The following is a 24,548-nucleotide window of genomic DNA, read 5'->3' on the forward strand; positions in this document are numbered from 1 at the left end:
TTGTTAACCACTCTGTACATATAGTATAATATAGTTTTAAGTTTAAAATCATGCAAATGGTTCTTAAACTTTCCAATTAAAGTATTTACAGCATTGAGTACTTTTTATCCAGTGGTCTTCTCCTGCAATGTCTCGTCCATGATAAATTTTGTCTTTGGTGCAGATGCATGAACAAGTAAACACTCCCATAGGCTTAATATCTGTTAATAATATGTTAACAATTTCTTCTCTAATCTCAAATTACTTTATTAAAAGGAATAATTTTAGTAGAGCTTGGGGATGTTACCTGTTCAGTGAATTCTGTAGATTGTGTTTAAAAAGGAACTATTCTACCTATAAATAACACATGTAAAAATAAGTTTCTACATCTCTGGTGCTTTTATTCAAAGGAAACTATATAAATAGTACATTTTTCATTTACAATATATTTAAATTTCAGTGGCAATCAAGGCAGCACTATAGATTAGGGCAGGGGTATCAAAACTGCTGGCCCGCGGACCAGACGCGTCATCGGGAAGCTGTGCCCACCCCATTGCCAGCAATGGCAAAACCGTCCCAATACATTGCACGACGCTACGTGACGTTGTGAGTTTGACATGTCTGCATTAGGGTATTAAAGTTTGCTTCTTTATATTACAGATTTTGTAACTCCATTCCTGGAATATTTAAAGGATTCAGAAGAATGTCACACCTAATTTTGCAAAGTCATAGAATAGTTTAGCTGGAAATGATTGTAAGAATTATCTAATACAACTCTGCAATTAAAGCATCCTTAAGTATGATTGCCAGCCTCTTCTTTAAAACTGTAAAAGATAGAGAATCTGCAATGTCCATAGGCTGTTCAATCTTTTACAGGTCGTATGGTCAGGAGCCTTTCCTTATATTTAAGCAAAATCTAAGTAGCTGCAAATTTTAGCCATTATTTCTGATCCTTTGTTCCTGACATCTTCCATATGGCATCCTGTTTGGTATCTGATCTATAGTGTCTAAACTTTACTTCTCTCTTTGCAAACTTTTCAACTGTAGTGGGGAAGATGAAGACATAATCTAGGCCAGTGGTGGCAAACCTTTTAGAGACCGAGTGCCCAAAACCCACTTGCCTGCCCACCTGCTCTGCCGCCTGCCCCTGCTCCACCCCCACTCCGCCCCCTGCTCCACTCTGCCCACTTGCAGGGTCACCCACCGCCTCCACGGCCTGCTGATCACCCAGGCAGCCCTGTAGGACCATGGCAGCCACGCCCTCCACTTGCACCCAGCAGCATCATCAGCATGCTTCGGGGCATGAAGGTGGAGTCTTGTCCCTGCTGCCTGGCTGCCATGTTCTTCGCTGCACTGCTCCACACAGGCCACGCCTGAGGTTGACTCTCTGGGGGGGCTTCTGGTGAGGAGGGGGCCACAAGGGGAGTCGGGGCTGGGGCAATGGCGCGCGTGCCCACAGAGAAGGCTCTGAGTGCCGCCTCTGGCACATGTGCTATAGGTTCACCGCCACTGATCTAGGTCAAGAACTGACAATCTTCTTTCCCATAGGGGCCATAGGGCACCCCACCACAAGTGCTATTTCCTTCTCCTCAGGCTGAGAGCTTATTCTCAATCTCACTGGCACGGGGTGACTTCTGCCCTGCCCATATTGAGTAAGTTGGTAAAACAATCACTAAAGTGGCTGCCCAGAGAGGCAATGAGCATTCATAAGAGCAATGGAATGGGCAGTTGTTCTTGCCTTCTGTTGTGTAGACTAAGCTATTTCATGCATTACAAAGAAACTTATATTTCATTTGAAACTTTCAGGAAAATTCCTTTATCACTGAAGGAGAAAATTATCTTAGTGATTTAGTGCCAGTTCATTAAATTTTGTAAATCTCTCTAGTGGTCTAGGTACTAAGTATGTTGCATTTTCCCCTCTGCCTTAGCAATGGAAGTGCTAACAAAGGGCGCTGATGCATAAAGTTATGAAATATTGTTAATCGGTTATGGAGGAAGATTGACAAGAGTTGTGTCTCAGTTATGAAATATTAAGTTAATCAGTTATGGAGGGAGATTGACAGAGTTGCTTCTCAGTTACAAGATGCAGTTAGCTAATTTTATGGTCAGTCATACATGCAAAGGGAATTCTTGAAGAGTCAGAAAGTATTTATTTAAATATTAAATATTTCAATATTACATTAGGAAATAGCATTATACAGACTCAAATCGAGGTGAACTTTCTTTCTCCTTGGAAATAATTTGGTCCTTTTGCCTCCTAACTTTTCTCATGTATGATTTTTCTAAAAAAAATACCAATAATAAATCTTTCAGAAATCCAGTGATGTATTGCCTTGAAAACGGACCAGGGATAACATGTTCCCATAATATGACATAATATTGAATTTGCTGATCATTTTTTAAATTCAATTTATATTCATCCCTGTAGTAGAGATGGATCTTGATTTGATATTAAGGAAATAAATTGAAAATGTTAAAAAAATAGGAACAATATCTATTTGAAAAAAGGAACAGAAAACAAATAATGTTTTTACTGAATTGGGTTTCTTTATCTTCATACAAAACTGTATTTGAAAATGGTAAATAGAAAAAATGCACAAAACAATTGTTCATAATTTGTCAATCAGCATATTTTGTTGATTATGTTAGAACAAAGTATTGCAAGTTGATTAAACCATCCCTCTGTTTTTTCTACTTATGAACCTCTGAATTTAATTATGGAAATGATAATAAATACTTTAGAAATTACTGCAGGAGGGTTTTCATAGCAAGAATTTAGTATTTAAAAATATCCATGTTCTTTCTTAACTAAATTATAGGCATTGTTTTCAATTTCTATTTTAAACTGTAATGCCATTGACATCTGTTTTTATCTTATAAAGAAAGACTGAAGTAAGAGAAAAGTCACTCTTTAAAAATATTGATGTAAAAATATTAGAGCAAATAAAAATATTCAAAACACATTTAAAGATATTACTCCCATACATATTCATTTATCTGAAGATTCCTATGTCACATATTTTCAAAAGTAAGAGTGCCAAAACATTTACTTTTAAAAACTTGTGGACTGAGGATTAAGAGTTTTAAAATATTCTTGTTCACAAATTTTGGGGGTGCAAGGAACTTAACAGTGGAAACCACTATGTGCTGACTTAGAAATTTTATTCAGCCCAGCCATTGGAATTATAATTCTGTCTCTGCTGAAGTTGAGTAAAATGGCTGCCAACAGTTACGGAATCCAGATTTTTCAGCAATTTTTGCTCCAGGGTTTCCAGATCAGTATTCCTTAAGACACAATACATTTTGGGTTTCCAGTTTGCGCTCGCAGCGCTGGTGGATGTGAGTGGAGAGCTTTCCTCCCTGCCGCCCAGTTTTCCTTTGTTGGAAGACCCTGAAAGTCTCCGTGGAGGGGTGACGACCATGAGGAGGCCCTCCAATTGATTGCGGAGGGGCAGCAGCCCCTCCATTTGATCCAGAGCAGCTCCTCTGGACCGACAAAGAAAACATGGCCGATCATCAAGACATACCAGCCAAAAGCCAAAAGCACTAACAAGCACAAAGAAAGCAACGGGGAGGAACTGGGTGAGAAGCTACCTTTCTTATTCCCCCAACTACTTTCCTGTGGGAGTGTTTTGAAAATTTCTCCCCCTCCCACTTTGGAATAGTGGCATCTGCCTACTTGGGGATTTAAAGCTTTGAAAAGAAAAGAAAAATATAACTAAATTAAACAACTAAAAAATTGGACTTACACCTTTTGGATATTTGGGGTCCCAAAAAGTTCCTATTTCTACAGGGACCTATTACCCTATCTACTTGTTAAGCTGGAAAAAAAGAGGAAAAATTACTGGATAAAAGCTTAACTGGAGCTTGGAAAAGGATTTTATATGCTACTAAGGACATCTTGTGGCGAAGCCTGGAACAGCAAGGAAATTTACCTTTTACTGTGAAACCTGGCTACAGCCTAGCTGACCTTGGCATTATCTTTAAAAAGATAAGAATTTGAAACAGCTGGTGGAGAAAACTCCCAGAAATAGTGGAGGTGGACATTCACTGACTTTTATTAAAATAGCCTCCACTAAAGAACTATCTGTAAACACCTTAGAAATGGAGGAATACTATCCACAACTTAACTATAAACTTACACTTGAAACAAACCTTGAAATTACTGAGCAGATGAAATCCAGACTGAAAGACAAAGGTGCCAGCCTACATTTACAAAATGAAGCCCTGATTTCAACTGACGAATCTACAATCCAAAAAGCAACAGAAGAGGAAGAAATTATTATCAAGACAGAGGACTTTAAAGAACAAGTACAATCTACTGAGAATCTCGATAGCCAAACCTTGATCTCAACTATAGAACATGCAACCCAAAAAACAACACAAACTGAAGAAAACAACACTAAGATGGAGGGTTCTAAAGACTTACAACTACAACATACTGAAAACGTAGACAACTATACAACAACTTCAACTCTGGACATGACCTCTCACCCAAGCCAGATGAAACTGGAAGAAGAAGACCAGACTGAACTGATGACAAATATACTGATCCAAACATGGAGACTTGAATTACCAGAGCAACAATTTAATGATGACAAAGGGGCCAGTTCCTTTGAAAAATTGACAACTGGATGGTCTCCCTTGATTCAAATAACGTGTAGGAATGAAGGACGATCCATTTGAGGATTTAAAGGCACTTGTATGGAAGCCTGCTTGGCACAAAAAGAAAACCAGAGTTAGACCTAAAAAAAGATGTTTTTTTCTTTTTTTCCCTTTTTTCATCTATAATGGAAGAGCCTAAAGTTTTACTTAATAGGTCAAGGGGAGAAAGATATTATTTGATTTAATATTTAGAATTTAGACTTACAAGGGAAATTAAAATTAGGTATTAGAATATAGTTCTGACTTATAATATGGAAGTTGGATTGAGACAATAAAGCAGACATGTCAAACACAAGGCCCGGGGGCCGGATCCGGCCCGCGAAGTGGTTTCATGCGGCCCGTGAAGCCATCCTGGAAACAGTGAGGAAACGGCCCCCACTGCCTTGGCCCTGGCCCTGGCCCAGAGACCCTCCTTTTGACAGAGACCCTCAGATCTGTCCCACTCTTGCCCAGGCCCCCATAGGCACCCTTGATGCGAATGATGTAGAGCTGGCCATGCCCACCCAGTAGGCCATACACACTCTAGCCACGCCCACCCAGTAGGCCATGCCCACCCAGGCAATACCCACCCGGCCCCCTGAGGGCAACTGCAATGCTGATGCAGCCCTCAATGAAATTGAGTTTGACACCCCTGCTCTAAAGGATGTCACCTTGAGGATACTTTGTTAGTAAGTGATGATGTACTACGATGACAAATATAATAATAATAATAATAATAATAATAATAATAATAATAATAATAATAATAATAATAATAAGAAGAAGAAGAAGAAGAAGAAGAAGAAGAAGAAGAAGAAGAAGAAGAAGAAGAAGAAGAAGAAGAAGAAGAAGAAGAAGAAGAAGAAGAAGAAGAAGAAGAAGAAGTAGTAGTAGTTGGAAGGGACCTTGGAGGTCATCTAGTCCAACTCCCTGCTCAGGCAGGAAACCCAGTCTCTTCTTAAAAACTTCCAGTGTTGGAGCATTCACCACTTCTGGAGGCAGGTTGTTCCACTGGTTAATTGTTCTAACTGTCAGGAAGTTTCTCCATAGTTCTAGGTTGCTTCTCTCCTTGCTAGTTTCCATCCGTTGCTTCTTGTCCTGCTTTCAGGTGCTTTGGAGAATAGCTTGACTCCCTCTTCTTTGTGGCAGCCCCTGAGATATTGGAACACTGCTATCATGTCACCCCTCACCCTTCTCTTCATTAAACTACACATACCCAGTTCCAGCAGCCGTTCCTTATATGTTTTAGCCTCCAGTCCCTCAATCATCTTTGTTGTTCTTCTCTGTACCCTTTCTAGAGTCTCAACATCTTTTTTACATCGTGGTGACCAAAACTGGATGTAGTATTCCAGGTGTGGGCTTACCAAGGCATTGTAAAGTGGTATTAGTACTTCACGTGATCTTGATTCTATCCCTCTGTTAATGCAGCCTAGCACTGTGTTGGCTTTTTTGGCAGCTGCAGCACACTGCTGGCTCATATTGAAGTGATTGTCCACTAGGACTCTGAGATCCCTCTCACAGTTACTACAAATATATTTCACAAAATATATCTGTGAAATATATTTGTGAAATAAAATAAGTATGTATTTAACTAAGCAATATGTGTATTTGAGATATAACTATTATGTAATGAAATAGGGGAAATTTGGGTTACCTGAAAGTTAAATACTATGGATCTTAAAGGCTAAATTAGAGCACTGTAATTGAAAATTGGTAAAATCTTAAAAACAGGACATGATAACTATAAGTAAAAATATATTGATAAATATCTTAACTGTGTTATAACTAGAAATGTATTAATTTGATTGTGACATAGTAATTATGGGAAACAGGGAATTTTTAGATGATTTAACCTGAGATAGGTACAAATGATTTTATTACTGGACTATTGCTTTCTAAACATTTTGATATTTTGATGTAAAATTGGAAAATTAATAAAACTTGTTTTTTTTCTTTAAAAAAAGACAATACATTTTGAAATACATTTCTAAAGGAAGGAAATGATGTTAAACTGGGTGAATTGAGGGCATAATTGTAAAAACTGAGATGATATAATACTTTAAAAATACAAGAAATTGCAGCAGAGCTACTGATATCCCCCAAAATTTGCAAGAGGCAAAAGGCATCTGCTATTGATAGCCTTTGGTGCAAAACTATTAATATTTTTTTCCCAATTCCAAATCATGTTTGTCTGTGGCGGGGAGAGGTGCAGATTCTACTGCATATCTGTGCACAGTTGTAAAAGTGCACATATCAGTCCCAAATGTAGAACTGTAAAAAATTGACAACTTTTTGGTCTGAATATATGAAGATTTTGAATGTCATTTAAAGTTCACATTCAAACAATCATAACATTCCTTATGGTTTTTTGTTTCAAGAAATATGCTGAAACACTCATAATATCGAGACAAATTTTGTCTTTACTGTAAATATTGAGCTACATTTTAAAAGGGGTGGTAAAAGTAACCCGTACCAGTTTTATCCTATTTAGAATTCAGGTAGTTGTCAATTTAGGATTACAATTGGGATTGGAATTTCTGTTATCAGAATGTCCCTCATTTGCATCTGTCTTTACACAAAGGGAAAAAAACAGTCCAACCTATCAAAAACAGTACCATAAAAACAGAGTAAAAACACAAGTTAAGATAGGGAAGAAAATGGTAAGTGAGCATCTGTCCAGCCTAGATGAGTTCAAATCACCAGATCCAGATGGATTATTTTATTTATTTATTTTATTTTAATTCCATTAATATCCCGCCCTTCTCCGAAGACTCAGGGCGGCTTACAAGCTTAGCAGTTACACCCCAAGGTTCTCAAGGTTCTCAAGGAACTGGCAGATGTGATCTCAGAACCACTGAACTATATTTTTCAAAGATCGTGGAGCACTGGGGAACTGCCAGAGGACTGGAAAAGAGCTGATGTAGTTCCCATCTTCAAAAAAGGGGAAAAAAATGGACCCAGGAAATGATAGACCTATCAGCCTGACCTCAATACCTGGGAAGATTCTGGAAAAGATAATCAAACAACTAATCAGCGAACACCTAGAGGCAAACAAAAGTCATTACTAAAAGCCAACATGAGTTTGTCAAAAACAGATCATGCCACACAAATCTTACTGCATTCTTTGACCAAGTGACAAAATTAGTGGACCAGAAGAATGCTGTGGATATAATTTACTTGGAATTCAGTAAGGCATTTGATAAAATAGATCACAACCTACTACTTGATAAGATAGAAAAATGTGGGTTAAACAGCATCACCACCAGATGGATTCGTACCAGGCTGACTGGCCATACTCAGGATGTGGTCCTTAATGGAACTGCATCTACATGGAGGGAAGTGTGTAGTGGGGTGCCCCAGGACTCTGTTCTAGGCCCATTGCTCTTCAACATCTTCATCGACAATTTGGACTAAGGGATAGATGGGGAACTCATCAAATTTACAGATGACACCAAGCTGGCAGGAATAGCCAACACTCCAGAAGACAGGCTTAAGATACAGGAGGATCTGGACAGACTTGAACACTGAGCACTATCTAACAAAATGAAATTCAATGGTGAAAAAAGTAAGATTTTACATTTAGGCAAGAAAAACCAAATGTACAGGTATAGTATAGGTCAGGGGTGTCAAACTGCCAGCTTGTGGACCGGACGCATCATGCAGAAGCCATGCCCATCCCATTGCCGGCAATGGCAAAACTGTCCTGATACATTGTGCGATGTCACGTGACATCGCGAGTTTGACATGTCTGGTATAGGTAATAACTTGCTCAATAGTAATAACTGTGAGAGGGATCTCGGAGTCCTAGTGGACAATCACTTAGATATGAACCAGCAGTGTGCTGCAGCTGCCAAAATAGCCAACACAGTGCTAGGCTGCATTAAAAGAGGGATAGAATCAAGATCACGTGAAATATTAATACCACTTTACAATGCCTTAGTAAGGCCACACTTGGAATACTTCATCCATTTTTGGTCACCACAATGTAAAAAAGATGTTGAGACTCCAGAAAGAGTACAGAGAAGAGCAACAAAGATGATTAGGGGACTGGAGGCTAAAACATATAAAGAACGGTTGCTGGAATTGGGTAAGTCTAGTTCAGACATGTCAAACTCGCGACGTCACGTGACGTCGTGCAATGTATCGGGACAGTTTTGCCATTGCCGGCAATGGGGTGGGTGCGGCTTCCGGATGACGCATCCGGCCCGCGGGCCAGCAGTTTGACACCCCTGGTCTAGTTTAATGAAGAGAAGGACGAGGGATGTGATAGCAGTGTTCCAATATATCAGGGGCTGCCACAAAGAAGAGGGAGTCAAGCTATTCTCCAAAGCGCCTGAAGGCAGGACAAGAAGCAACGGATAGAAACTAATCAAGGAGAGAAGCAACCTAGAACTAAAGAGAAACTTCCTGACAGAACAATTAACCAGTGGAGCAACCTGCCTCCAGAAGTGGTGAATGCTCCAACACTGGAAGTTTTTAAGAAGACACTGTATAGCCATTTGTCTGAAATGGTATAGGATTTCCTGCCTGAGCAGGGGATTGGACTAGATGACCTCCAAGGTACCTTCCAACATTATTGTTGTTGTTATATTAATCATCGCACAGTCTGCCAGATGTTCAGACTGGATTTGGCATTTTTGTCTACCTATCGAGTCCTTACCAAGGACCTGGGATAGGGATGTTTGATGGTATTACAGATATCATCGCAGGATGGAAGCAGTTCCTAGTAAGACCGCCTTTTGCAATTGACTAATAGCGAATTTGTCAATGCCGATGGTGTTCAAGTGGTACTCCAGTTGTTTTGGGATTGCCAAGGCACCTATTACTATTGGTACTACCCTTGCTTGCCTTTGCCACAGTCTTTCTATTTCTATTTGTCAGTGCTTTTTTTCTAAAAAAAACGTGTTTAATTGATGGAGTCATGTTACTGACAAGATAATGAATTGCAAAGAAATTGTTATTAATACATAAGTTAAACATTTTGTTTCTGTTTCTTTACAACTGCTGATAAAAAATGGTTTGGCTACGTTCAAATTATACACACAAGAGAACAGCCTAGGTCAGGGGTAGGCAACCTCGGCTTTTTTATGACTCATGGACTTCAACTCCCAGAATTCCTGAGTCAGCAGGAATTCTGGGAGTTGAAGTTCATGAGTCATAAAGGAGCCGAGGTTGCCTACCTCTGGCCTAAGTGAGGGGGAAAGTGTTAAATTCAATCTATTTATGAATATGAATGAGTATATCCTTAATTGCTCAGTGTATTTTAACAATGATATAGAACTGTGCTATGAGGAGCTTACAATTTGCATTTCTTATTCTCGGGGAATTAATGACAGAAAGAAAATGGATTGAAAAAAGTATATGCAAAAGTAACATTAGATAAATATGAGAAAATATCCTTGCATATCCTTAAGTAATTTATGAAAAAAACGCTTAAAATTACCACTTCAGATAGACGTACAAAATCTGCAAGAATCCAGATAACCACTAAAATAGTAGCTATGAGACACAGTTCCTGGCTGTGGGAGGTGACCCACAGCCCCTCCAGGCCACACAAGAGAATGTGGTCAAACCAGGTTAAGTCAGTGCAGCAGTTCAGGGCCAATCCGTGCGAGGAGATGTGTCTTCCGCAATGCACACCAATGGCGCAGAGCTTGCAGTTGCCAAGCCAGATGCCCGTGTGGGGCAGCGCGAGGGCGGGGCAGGCCGAGGAAGCAGCAGGTGTAGCAGGCCAGGTGCTCCAGGGCGGCCACATAGGCACACAGGGTGAGGAGGCGGAGGCGCAAGTCTAGCACCAGGTGGGCCACCAGCTGGCCCGGCCCGTGGAAGGTCAGCCACCCGCCGCACCCCATGTGCCTCAACTCCATGCCCAGCGCTCTCAGCCACCCCGCCAGCGCTGCTTCTGCCCCGCCACCTGTCCCATGCAGCCCCGCCGTGTAGAGCGGGCCTCGCGGTTCCCACAGCACCGTTGCATTGCTGCTCCGGTCTCCTCCAGGTATCTTCAGGACTACCATTAAAAAGAGGTGGAGAGGAAAATCGTGTCCGCCAGGCCTCGCCTCCCCATTGGGCCAAGGGTCTAGCAGAGGGCAAGGTGGACTTGACAAATGCAAGTTATTTGAGGAGGGGGTTTCTTGGCCACTGCGTTTTCTCCTTCTGATTTGTGGTCAGCCTGGCTGACACGAGGCAGCCACGCACATGTTTTCCGTGCTTTGGTGCTAGGCTCTCCATGCTGCAGTGCGGCATGGAGAGCCTGGCTGACACGGGTGAGCACGAGGCAGGAGTGCACATGGACTCCGCTTTTCTGGCAGGGCAGAATTAAGTGCTGCTCCCCACCTCCCACTCCTGGTCCTCTCTTACTTACAACTAGGAAATTGTGTAGTTGGGCAGCAGGGAGGGGTGCAAAGTTCCTGCCAACTCACCTTCATTGCAGATAACTTGCATGTGCAACATTTGCCAGCTGGGTCTTTTGGTGCGCTCAGCAGCAATTCCTATTGGCTTTTGAAAGCCAATAGAGGGAGTAGCACAGCTTGTGCAAAAGTTGAAAAAATCCATCAAAAAAAGGTGCCGGAACTCAGTTCTGAGCGTTCTATAAGAAAATAAGCCCTGCTATTTGTAGGTCTTTGTATTTTGTTATCTTCTCCAGTTCTTTCTCGTCTATTCTGCTGTCTCCAGGCACTGCCACGTCCACTATCCAGACATCTTTGTCTTTCTTATCAACAATTGTTAAGTCCGGGGTGTTATGTTTCAGGTGCTTGTCTGTTTGAATTCTGGTCCCAGAGCAGTTTAACTTTATCATTTTCTATGACTTTCTCTATTTTATGATCCCACCAGTTCTTGCTTACAGGCAAATGATATTTCTTGCAAATCTTCAATGCACCATTGTTGCTGCTATTATTATTATAAAATTTTTATTCATAAAACATGAAAATCAGTCAACTGAACACTCAAATTGACTGGCATTAATTGTTGACACGGGTTGCTGCCAGCATCCTAGGTATCTTCTGAAAATGTAAGATGTTCCAAGTAGTGCAGTTTTTTGTAGCTTTGCTGGAGTTATTGCAGGAAGCTGCAATTTCTTGATGTATTTTGTAAAGTTTTTGGACATAGTTCCCAGTGCCCCGATGACAGTGGGTATCACTGTTACGCGTTTCATCCATAATCACACAGTTTCAATGGCCAGGTCGTGGTATTTCATATTTTTTTCCAGTTCTTTTTCTTCGACTCTGACATCTCCTGGTACAGCGATATCAATCAACTGTACGCTTCAGTTCTCTACAACTGTGATATCTGGTGTGTTGTGTTCCAAATGACGATCTGTCTGTATTCGGAAGTCCCACAGGATCTTCACCCTCTCATTCTCGACAACTTTTTTCACCCTATGTTCCCACATCTTTTCGGACACAGGCAAGTCGTATTTTTTACACAATGCCCAGTGGATTAGTTTAGCAACTCGGTCATGTCTAGTTTTGTAATCAGTTTGCGCAATTTTGCTGCACTCACATATTAAATGTGAAACAGTTTCAGCTTTGCCGTTGCAAAGTTGGCAATTTGGATTGTCAGTAGATTTTTGTATCTTCGCTTTCATGGCATTAGTTTGTAGTGCTTGTTCTTGAGCAGCCAGTATTAAGCCTTCCATTTCTTTCTTGATGGTTCCCATCTTAAGCCATGCCCATGTCAAGTTGTTATCACATTTTCCTTCATTGTTTTTTCAAATGTTGTCCATGCAAGCTTTGATTTTCCATCTATTTAATCTATCATCCAGCCGTTTTTCCTTATATTCTGCCTTTGTTTCTGTTATTTTGATAATGCTCTCTGTTTTCACAGCCTGCAGCAATTTTTCTGTACTTTGACTCACATAGTCATTCAAACTTTGTTTTTCTTCTACAGTTTGGTGGATTTGCAGTAGCCCTCTACCCCCTATTCTTGGCAGGTACAATCTCTCGATGTCACTTCGTGGATGTAGACCATGGTGCATGTTCAAAAGTTTACGCGTTTTCTGGTCTAGGTGTTCCAATTCGGCCAATGTCCAGTTGATAATTCCACCTGGGTAGCGTATCACTGGGACTGCCCATGTATTAATGGCTTTAATTATATTTCCACCATTCAGCTTTGATTTTAGTATTTTGCGGACTCTTCTGATGTATTCCTTTTGTGTTGACTCTTTGACTTTTCCATTCAAGATGTTATCTGCTTCCAATATGCTTAGGTATTTGTAACCATCATGTTTTGCTAGTGCTTTCATAATACTTCCATTTCCCAGTTCTATTCTTTCTATTTTTCCCATTTTTCCTCATTGCATGGATAATATAGCACATTTTCCAAGTCCAAAGTCCATTTTGATGTCGCTGCTAAACAGTTGAATTGCGTTGAGTATTGATTCAAGTTCAGTGTGGCTTTTCGCATACAGTTTTAAGTCATCCATGTATAGCAGATGGTTTATCTTGCCATGCTGGCTTGAGATGTGCTATCCCAGTTTTGTGTTTTGTAATATTATTGTCAATGGAATTAATGTGATGTTGAACAGTAGTGGTGAAAGTGAGTCTCCTTGGAAGATTCCTCGTCTGATGTTGATTTCACCAATGTTCTCTCCATTTGCTGTTAGAACTGTTTTCCATTTTTGCATATTTGCTTTCAAAAATGTACAGATGTTTTTGCTGATTCCAAAGTTTTCCAAACACGTATTAATCCAACTGTGGGGTAATGAGTCAAATGCTTTCTTGTAATTAATCCATGCCATATTTAAATTTGTTTTTCATCATTTTGCATTTTTAAGTACCATTTTGTCAATGAGCAGCTGATCTTTTGTTCCTCTCGATTTTTTATAATTTCCTTTTTGTTCTGCTGGATACAAATTGTTTTCCATCAGATGATTGAATACTGAATTTGCCAGTGTTCTTGTAAAAAGTTTGAACATTGTTTGCAGACAAGTAATTGGGCGGTAGTTGCTTGGTTCTGTGCTCTTTTCAGGGTCTTTCATTATTAAGTATGTTCGACCAGCTGTTAACCATTCTTCACTTGTGGCATTTTGAAGCATTTCATCAAACTGAGTGGCCATGCGGTGATGGAGGCTGGTGAGGTGTTTCAACCAGTATCAATGCAGCTTGTCCAGGCCAGGTGCACTCCAGTTCTTGATGATGATGATGATGATGATGATGATGATGATGATTTGGAGATGTTTTCTCTAAGCCTTATTGACTATAATGTCATATTTCAAAGCAGCTTAAGAAGGCAAAAGCTCAAACATTTATTAAATTTTCTTTATTATTTGATCCATAAATATGATCATATGTGCAGTATTCTATGTTCAAGTAATGGTAGATTCTCAGAATTCTGGCATTAGTATTCTAAAATCTTGAAGTACTGTTTAATAATTTTGAATTTTAGTAGAATTTTTAAAAAATATCACAGAAAACTCATAATCAACTTTAACTGTACTATAATAAAGCATAAAAATATTCAACCTGAAATGGTTATGCAATATTGAAATATGTGCTGGTGTAGATAAAAGTATAGATGTATATCTAGATACATGTAAATATCCAGATGAACACATATTGAATATATTCCAGTCATTTATATAGATACTATGCCAGCTTATCTGGTCATATTAAATATTTAAGGAATAGCTTGTATGAAGTTTTCGTATTTGCATGCAGTCATAGTATATATGGAAAAGCACATAGCCTTTGGTGTAGAATTAAATGCATATAAATCTCTTAAATTGCATCAATTTAAGAGTAAATTACAATACATTCCAAAATTATGATCTGAATTTTCCTTTCCTACATTTTTATTATAAAAATGCATGCAATCATTGTATGTATAGAGTAGCAAGTAATGTTAGGGCAGTAAATTATAGCCACATTTATATGCTTTCCTCAAAGTGAATAGAAAGCTTACTGAGAGGTTTCTGTGGAAGTATGAGTGAAAGAACAATCCTTGCAAAATTCCTGCTTGACAAAAATGTATTTGTTAAGTCCCAGTTGATGTGTCATCCATATAACTGTGATGCTTTAATAAATATTTTGAAATCCAGTACGCTAGTGCAGAACTTTCTGTTGTGCCCGTTTATACTGTATATATGCATGTATCTCTTACGCATTTGGTTCCATTTGGATGATTTCATAGTATCTTGGAAAATGTTATATTACAGCCTCTTCACGGTACTGATATTTTGAATTAGTTTTCTGCATTGTTTTCTGTACGGCTCCTTTAGGATTGACTATCAGCACTGATTTATACAATGACTCTACCTTGAAGTTGTGTGTTCACACATGCATACACACACCACGCAACTATATTTACTTAGCTCTGTAAGTTGAAGTAGCTGTTCTAGTGGTTTTATGTGGTGTCTTAATATAGAGAACATAAACACTGGCCTAGGGCCTTTTAGGCTTAGAATGTAAAAGTTGTAGGCTTAATGCTGTCTATGCAGATTAATATTTTGGGGTCTCCCTTTGTCTTTGTGGTGTTAGATTTGAGTTTACATGTGTTTCTTTGTGTATAATGTAAATGAGAGCATAAGATTTCTGTTTCTGTTAATAAAATGAAACCTAGAAGCATATTCAGGCTAGTTGTAATACACGTTGCTAGTTGCTACCTAAATTATACTACACCAAGCACAGTTCTCTTTATACAAGCTTCCTGCTGATACTTATTTGTAGAAAATTGGTAGCTGTATTTGTCATAGCTGATAATGCTAAGTTTTCTGTGCACCTTGCCTGCTGAAAAATATGTGTAGAAGCAGCCTGTTTAAGAGTAGGACATTATTTGTGTAACTGCAAGAATGCATGTAAATGTTTGTACATATACATCAACACATTTTTGTTTACTACCACTGCATTCTCAAGTAGACGTACATCCAGCAGAACTGTTCACATTTGTCAGATATATTATTCTTAGACTTTGGAAATCTTATAATGAAGCCATTGGAGATTTGCAACATGTTTATTTAAAGGCTGAAATCATTATTTTAAGGCTGAAATCATTTAGACTAAATGTGCTCTGAGGTCCTTTCCAACTGTACGATTCCATGATATTGACTTTAATCTTGGTGCTGTTATTGCTGCATTTCTGGGGAAATTGTTGAGGTCATTGTTGGGTCTAGATACGTAGGATGGGTTTACTTGTCTCTACTTTAAAATCTGGATTGGTGGCTAAAGAAGCTAGCCTACAACATCACTATTAGCAACAAATAGAAGCACGCTTCCTACAGATAATTAATTCTTAATTAATTATTGAAATCCAGTATGATCCACAACACAGCACCATACTGGTTCTGAATCAGCTTTCAGCTGCTTTATGTAGCATAATCATGCAAGTGGAGTACTGTATGTATGTATAGAAATTGAAAAATGCTACATCTTTTATTTCTGTATTATGGTACCATCTCAGTTCAGTTTTTCAATATTTTGTTTTGGTTCTGTGGTCAAACTAACTCACTTCTTATTTTGTGTTGTTTTATGTAATAAATTGAAAATGCTTTGCTAATAACATTATAAATGATGTTCTCTTAGTATCTGTTAGAAAAATGTCAATAGCAAAATTAGATTTGCATGTTATCAATTGTAAAATTATTGTATTGGTATGTAATTCTATGCTGTTATATTTTCTAGAGAGAGAGATTCCAATTTCATTGCAATTCATGATAGATATGCTAATCCTAACTTAAAATTTATTGTAACTGTATATATATTTGAAAAAAAGATAAGATAGAGATATTGATATATTCCTAAAGAATTGAATTCCAACTGTGACATAATTATTCTGAAATTGTTTATAATTTTTGTATATTAAGAAACTACATCAAAACAATAAGATGACTCCACTGTCAAGAGTTTATTGCTCATCAAAGGATCATTGTAAATCTATAGTAATGTTTAATGTATAATCTGCCTTGTGTTATAACTTTGAAATGTTGCTTTATATTGCCAGTGAAAGATGTGATTTTCTATTTGTCATATCCCTACAGTATGCACCTTGAATGCCCAAAGGTGTATGTAATGTACAATTACATCCATATACATAAACAAGTTTAGAGATGTTTTACACTCTTTTCTGATTGATAGGCATAAATTACATGTTTATTTTTTTTATCCAAAATTTATTTTGAGCAGGCAGAATCTGTATAGAAAGCAAGAGACAGTGAGTTCAAGTCCTGCCGTAGCTTTGAAAACCAGTTGGGTAACTTTGGGCTATTCATTCTCTCTTGGCCCAACTCACTGCACAGGGTTGTTGTGGGGAAAATAGGAGGAGGAAGGTGTGTTGAATATGTTCACCACCTTTAGTTATTTGTAAAAATAATAAATGGCATGATACAAGTAAATAAATGAATAATAAAATACTGAATGTTTACTGAAATAGTGTCATAGCTTTTAGGTATCTATAGGTCAGGGTGACCCAAATCAGCATTGGCTTTTTAAATAAGTATTCATATAACTGGCTCGAGTTATCTTTTTATTTGAATTTACTGAAATTATGGAAACAATGGCATATCATATATTGGATGTTTTTGTTTATGAAGAAAATGCAGTATACATCAATGTCACTATAAATTATTCATTCAAGCTTCCTTTTTGTATTAGTACTGGTGATATATGTAGTTCACATTCTGTGACACAAATACACAAACATTTAAACCTTGACATTGACTATTGTTTGGTTCCAACTTCCTGCCATCTCCCAGAAGACTTTAAACAACTTTCCTAGTTGTTTGTTTTGTAAATTAGCAGTGTAAATTAGCAGTGGTGGTTTCTGTTTCTCTACCTCCCAATTAATGCCATCTGCCACAGAAATGGCATTTATTGCACCCATATAGTATCCCTTCAATCCAAAGGAAAAACAACTATTTCTCCCTTCAGGATCATTAGGCAGTTTCAGATTGCCTGCTCATTTTTCCCCCTGCATTTTCTTTCATGCTCACATTACCCCGTCACATTATATATCTAATTCCAGGGATATAGGACCAGCAAATTTATAAAGGGGTGTTAATAAGAAACGAGTACTCATGGTTTGCTGTAGTTCTAAACTTCTATAAAATCATATTTTTGGACATTAAAAATCGTGCATTATTGGTAACTATAAATATCGCTGCTTCACAGTTTGCTTGAGGTGCTTGTACAGTTGGTTAGCTGTTTAGAAAATGTCTAAAGGATTGTTAAAAAAGCTTGGAAAAGTGTTTTAAAACACTTTAGACAGAAGATAGGTTTTTTAAAATAATAATAATCAAGTCATTTTACTTAATTGTTTTGTCAGAAGAATATTTATTTATTCTTATTTATTTTATTAAATTTATTGACCACCCATTTTATCACAGGGTAACTCTGTGTGGCTTAAAATATTAAAAGAATAAAATTATACAAAATCTACACACATACAAACAAAATACTATGAATATATAAATATTACTAATATGTCAGAGAGTAGCTAGGTTGTAAAAGAAATCTAATATACGTTTATGACTCAGAACATTCAGAATCATAAAACAAGTAAAGTTTAATGTGGATACAGACTTTCTTAAATTAAAAAATTATAAATTTAGTTGTATAAATACAAACTTAAATGTATATTCAGGATTTTTTGGACCTAATTGAATTTAATGAATCATTTCTACATTCTATCTTGGGGTTTTTTTAAACAAACATTCATGTTTTTCTTCATATATTATCTTTGGAATTGTCATTTATTCTATGTTACTAAGTGTTACTACTTCTTTCCTACAAATCACTCACTTATATATTCAGCTGTTGTGATGGAATATAGTACCGGTGCAGTTCGATGTTCACTGTTACATGGTCTTTGAAGAGGTTGTTGGTACTTCTGAGTCATTTATTTATTTATTTCCAAAGTGCAAAAGCAGTATGGTCTAGGGCAGAGGTCCCCAACCTTTTGGGCACCAAGGACCAGTGCCATGGAAAAAGGTTTTTGCGCGGACCAGAAGAGGTGTGGTTTTGAATACTGCCTGCATCCCAAGGATGGAGCTTTGCTTGTTTGTGCGGCCCTCTTGCTGGCATGTTGCGGACCGGTGCTGACCCACAGACCGGGGGTTGGGGACCCCCAGTATAGGGGTTAAGGCACCAGGTTAATAATCAGGAATATGTTATTAGTCCTGATCATTAGCCTGGTGCCTTAATCAGTAGACCATAGTGAAAACATAAAAGCAGACGGGGTGACTTTGGGCCACTCTTTTTCTGCCCAACTCACTTCACAGGGTGGTTGTTGAGGGGAAAATAAAAGCAGGAAGATTATGTATGTTCACTGCTTGAGCAATTTATAAAAATAATAATAACATTTATAAAAAGCAGGATTCTCTGTGCTCAGTCGTTCAGTCCCTAGTCACGAGTGGACTATTGTAATGTGATCTATATGGGGCTACCCTTGAAGAGCATTTGGAAGCTACAGCTGGTCAGAATGCCACGGCATGGGTAGTTTTTGGGGAGCTAAAAATGGCCCCTGTGACACCACTGCTCTGCGAGCTGCACTGGTTACCAGTCTGCTTCTGGGTGCAATTCAAGGTGTTGTGGCTGAGTGCCTGATATGTAGTCACATGACCACGGTTAGAGTGGTCATCAGAACTGAGTCGTTCATACCCCGTGGAGGTCCATCATAACTTTGAACATTTCGCTAAGTGAGCACTAACTGTATTAGCTCAGCTCTTGAAGATATTTGCAGCACATTCCTCTAGGTGTACAGTAATTCCTGCCTACCAGCTCCTAGATTTACTTCTCCCAGTAGGTGAGAAGGCATGGTAGCACAACAGCACTCTCCCCCCCCCAATTACCCACCTCTATTCTGTATGAGTCATATTTCCTTACACATTACTTAATTGAAATAAAGTAGGAGGAAGCTAGGTCATTGATTGGACCACTGAGTTTCCCCATTGGCCATCTAGATAATCTTTCCTTCATTCCTGGAAGTAAGAATGAGAGTGAAACACAAGATAAGAAGGATGAGGTTGATGGCTAGATAAACATACTGTGAAATGCTTCAATTTCAGATCAAATTAATCTTTATTCATGGTGATAAACCAGTATATTCTATAATTAGACCTGAAATTAGCTAGTGCAATCCTTATCTACTTAACACTATAGTAGTTTGACTTACTAAATGTAAGCTAACCAAATATTAAGCAACAGGAAGTAATTGATTTTTATAAAATGTTTTGAAAAATGCTGTGTTAGATTTTAGGTATCATTGGTTGCATGTTTTACTGTTTCATCTCTGTATCCCTAATATAGCATAATGTTCCATGCAGAAAAAGAGAAATATGATTTTTGAAAAATCAATTTCAATTTTATACCAAGAGTAATTGTACAGCTACATTTATATATCCACAGCAAAGTCAGCAAATTGATCTGTGTTCCCTTTATGATTATTCATCTATTTTTTTAATCTATAAATAAAATTAGAAGTCCTTCAGAAATGTTTTTAATCACACATGTTTAACATACCTGCAGTAAGAAAGACAGTAATAAGTGAGCCAGTAAATTGATCCACATATTATAATACATAGTTAATGTACACCATATGCAATTCATCCTATAGTTAACAATGTGCCCTGCATCTTTAATGATAAAGAAGCTGATGAAGCAGCTAAATAACTTTCACTCCAACTGAGATAACTGAAATCTCAAGATTACCTCAATTGTATTCTGTGATGTACTGGGCTTTCAACCAGATCTTAATAGAGGCAGGAGCAATTCAGTCTTAATAAGTTTTCTGTGGTGAGAAAAGATCAATATTTGAGACTATTCTGTTTTTTTAATGTTGACTTCTGTCCATAAAAGATTCTATTATAACCAGGAATCTCCCATTTATTTGAAACGGGTTTTTTGATAGAATGTAATTCAGATATATAAATTATAAAACCTCCTCTCTTCACATTGCTTCCTTTGTAAGACTTTCAGGAAGTACTGTAACAATTAAAATTAGATAAGCTTCATAGATCATTACTATTACGCAAAGAGTACCTTTTGCTTTGCAAACTAACTTTCCGTTATAAACTGCACTCATAATTTCTGTATTGGACTTTTATGCAAAATATATCTAGAAATTAGACGCAGTTGCACTGTACTTAGACACTCTCCCAGACATCCAGTATCTTTGGTTCTACTAGGAATTTAATATTTATCACCCTGAATAAAGATTAATTTGATCTGAAATTGAAGCATTTCACAGTATGTTTATCTAGTTAAAAGCATTTTTATAGAAATAAAATTAAATACAAGATAAATAGCAAATAATGTATAAATAATTAATATTGATCTATTAAAATTAGATTTTTATTCTGGATTAGAAAATGTATTATTGTGTTTTTTTGTGATTTGACATTTCAATAATATATCATGCAAGACATACATTTCTGTATTCTTTGGAAGTCCCTTCTAAACATATTTCTTTTCTTTTTCTTTCTTCTACTACTTTCCCTTTTTTCTATTTTACTTTTTCTGTGCAATTTTTCTTTTTATAACTTTTTCTTTTTGAATTTAATTTGTATTTGCTTTTACTATTGTAGTTAAAATATTTAATAAAAATAAAATTCAGAATTTATTTTCTGCACATGGAACATACATTCCTAAATGCATAAACCTATTTTTAAAAACATGTTTGAGTGAATATCCCATTCAGTTATTCTTCACTGAGCACCATATAGAAATTAGAGTGAAATATATTATTTTCTGCATGCTGTCCATCTAGCATTTGAAACATAGTAGAGTTTTTTTTAATGTTAACATTAAAGATCAAGCATCACAGTGGGTGTACATGTCTGTCTTGAATTATTTGTAAGGATATGGTAATATGAAAATATAATAAATATAAAATTAATCATCTAAGTCCATTAGCATTTTTCATGTGACTGTCTAAACCACTTCATCAGTCAATAACAGAATAACTTTAAAAAGTGTATCCTTCCAACTGCAAAAATGTTGATCCATCTATCCATCAACCATGGTTTACATATCACGGTGGCTGGGTTCACACATCATGCTAAGCCAAAGCAAAGACATACAGTGGTTAAATGAAATGTGTGAATTAAATCAGCAATGAAAAAAAGAACCATAATTCATGTTATTGATATTGTTGATTGTTAATTTAAAGGTTGTAGGTATCAGTTTTAACTGGTGTGATATCTAACATGAAAACCTTTGGGAAACATCCAAAGGCAAAACAAGAATGCCTCTGATTTTTCTTCACTGTGAGGGCTACACTTTATTTCTGGAACTTGTCTAGGGCAAGATCAATGTATTTAGTTTTCTCTCTACTGTTTATGATGTTTATCTCTGAGTTTTTGAGGCTGCAAGATGGAGAATTGTGGTTAAAATTATTTTATTTTTTCTTAAAAGCTTTTCTGCTGCTTCTTTGTATATTTGTGTCTGAGCAACCTGACATACTACACATACTGTATCAACATTGAATGATAGCAAAAGCGTAATAGTATTCAGAGCATAAATAGTCCACAACTGACACAACCATGAAGAAAAGGCTTATTCTATGGTGCCATGCCATTTCATTAGAAATCAACTACTGGATTTATTTGTTGATTAAATGTATTTGCCTCCCTCCATTTTGTAAATGACTCTGGGCAGCTTATAGCATTAATAGCATTAAAATAATAAAGACTTCTAAAGCAGGGGTGTCAAACTGGCGGCCCACATCCATCACAACATTCCTGCAGGCATGTGATCACAATTTCTGACATTACCTATTGGTCTCTCACAAGCAAAATTAATTGGGAAGCTGGCTGGAAGTCACTCTTGTTCCCACTGCTTTTTCATCCACAGCACACCTACCCTTTACCACCTCTACACCTGTTCATGCTCTGCAGTGCCTCTCCACCACACACATCCCATCCTGTGCTGTCACCTACAACTCTCACCCACCAGTCTGCTTCTCTGGACTCCCACCTCTTCCTGTTTAACAAAATGCTTGGCCTGGGATTATGATGGCCAGGATTGCCATTGCAGTTATGTGATGTGCTTTTTGACCACATTGTTTAATGATGGAAATTCTGATCCAAATTACTGTTCTAACTTGAGGGCTATCTGTATACTGGAAAGCAACTGATATAAGATTATACTCTCAGGATACTTTCACAAAGGGCATTAGTTTATATACAATGCTAAATTGCTTGATAATGAGATGAGTGGCATATACATTTAATAAATGGTAATAAATGATTTATAAAATTAATGTCAGCCTCGCAAAGTGACCATGCTGGTCCATACATAATTGCTTCATAGCTTGCCAACAGCTTGGGGAAGGGGGGAAATTGGAGTGTGATCAATTAGCACCTGCCAGCTACTTTGTGAGAAGCAAGGACACGTGGAGATACATTTATTGAAGATTGTGGATTCTCTCATAAGAACTGCCTAACTTGCAATTGGGCAATGTGACGTGCACAAAGAGGGGAGGGAGGTTTCTATTCTTTTAATATAGCAAATAGGCGCAAAAATCTCAGAGCTGGTTTTCACTTTCATCAGTGCCAAAATGGTTGACTCAATAAAGTTTTGCATTAGTGATTTAATTGTCTCAGCTATGTTTACATTGATGGGTTCATAAATCAGAACCTTGACCTTAAATGGCCAGACCAAGATCAAATCATATGACTAATTAACTTTTAACAATATAATGCTGAGCATATGTATTAAGAATTAAACTCTACTGGTGATCCCATTACCTGCCTCAGCTCCTGCCCACCTAACAGTTTGAAAGCATGCAGATGCGAGTAGATAAATAGGTACCACTTGACAGGGAAGCTAACAGCATCCCGTGTCCTCAGCGTAAAGTCATGCTGGCCACATGAGCATGGAAATGTCTTTAGCCAATGCTGACTAAGAAACGAAAATGAGCACCACCCCCTAGAATCAGATACAACTGGACCGGGAAACCTTAATTTGCATCGATCAGGAACCAAATGGACAGTTGTATAAACGACTACCACTAATGCATAGGATGCATTTCCTCTCTATGTATATTGTATCTGTTCCCTGTATAAATATAGATATGTACACAGACACATGCACAAAGTGCCAAAATAATACATGAATTTAGGATTCATGTCTTCACGGCACAAGATATGGACTCCCTTTTTCTGATCCAATCCACTCATTAAAAAAAATATGATAAGGTAACCCCCATAATTAATAGTATTTTATAGAAATAAAAATGTATTTCAGCAATTATTAAACAATACTAAGAGCCAAAGGTTTTACAAAACATATGTAGAACATTATAGTGCTCAGAAAATTATAGGGACTTTAGAAGTAACAGCAGTAAATTCATATTTTTATTAATTATTCTTTTTTGAAAGAAATGTTCTTTAGCTTGAGATTTGTCCAGAATTGCTGATAACCTGCATATTGTGTGACATCTTTGGTTTTTTTTCTCTTTATTTTCAGGGAAATTTTGTTGCAAGCATGACAGCTATTTTAAGACAAATGGAAGATTATCATTATGCTCACTTAATCAAGACTTTGGGGAAGATGAGAACTGATGTTGTTGTAAGTTTAACCTGAAACATTGTGCCATTTTTATACTATTTTTTAAAAAAATATTATATGATAAATAATTATAAAGTTGAAAAAACTTTTTCTGATAAACTTATGACCAGACATGAAAATCAGTGATATACATTGTTGTTTGTCTTCCAAAACAAAAAAATTTGTGTCATTAGTCTTACATTAAATGATGATTGTTAAGGAAAATCAAAATTTTCGAAGCATACTGAATCAGGTTTTAGGCTGGAGTCAAATATGTAACATTTTATGTTATGTCATTAATAATTTTTACATTTGAATCCCACCCACAAACTTATCATTTACGATATATGGTACTGTACTGGAGCTTTATTTTATTCCACTAACAGGTTTATTGTATATAAGTTCTATCTTGACGTATATACTAGGTTTCTAAAATCATTTAATTTG

The 24,548-nt window shown here is 37.3% G+C and overlaps 1 protein-coding gene across 2 annotated transcripts in view; it reads left to right on the forward strand.

The window, feature by feature from the left end:
- DOCK1 (dedicator of cytokinesis 1) overlaps nucleotides 1-24,548 on the forward strand; it is a 443,954-nt gene that overhangs the window by 225,958 nt on the left and 193,448 nt on the right. For both annotated transcript variants that reach the window (XM_081328492.1, XM_081328491.1), the window contains exon 28: nucleotides 24,021-24,122. In XM_081328492.1, the coding sequence (XP_081184618.1) occupies nucleotides 24,021-24,122 (102 nt within the window). The remainder of the gene's footprint in view (nucleotides 1-24,020; nucleotides 24,123-24,548) is intronic.

Source organism: Vipera berus (genome assembly GCF_964194415.1).
Source record: "Vipera berus genome assembly, chromosome: 5".
In the NCBI taxonomy this organism is placed as follows: domain Eukaryota; kingdom Metazoa; phylum Chordata; class Lepidosauria; order Squamata; family Viperidae; genus Vipera; species Vipera berus.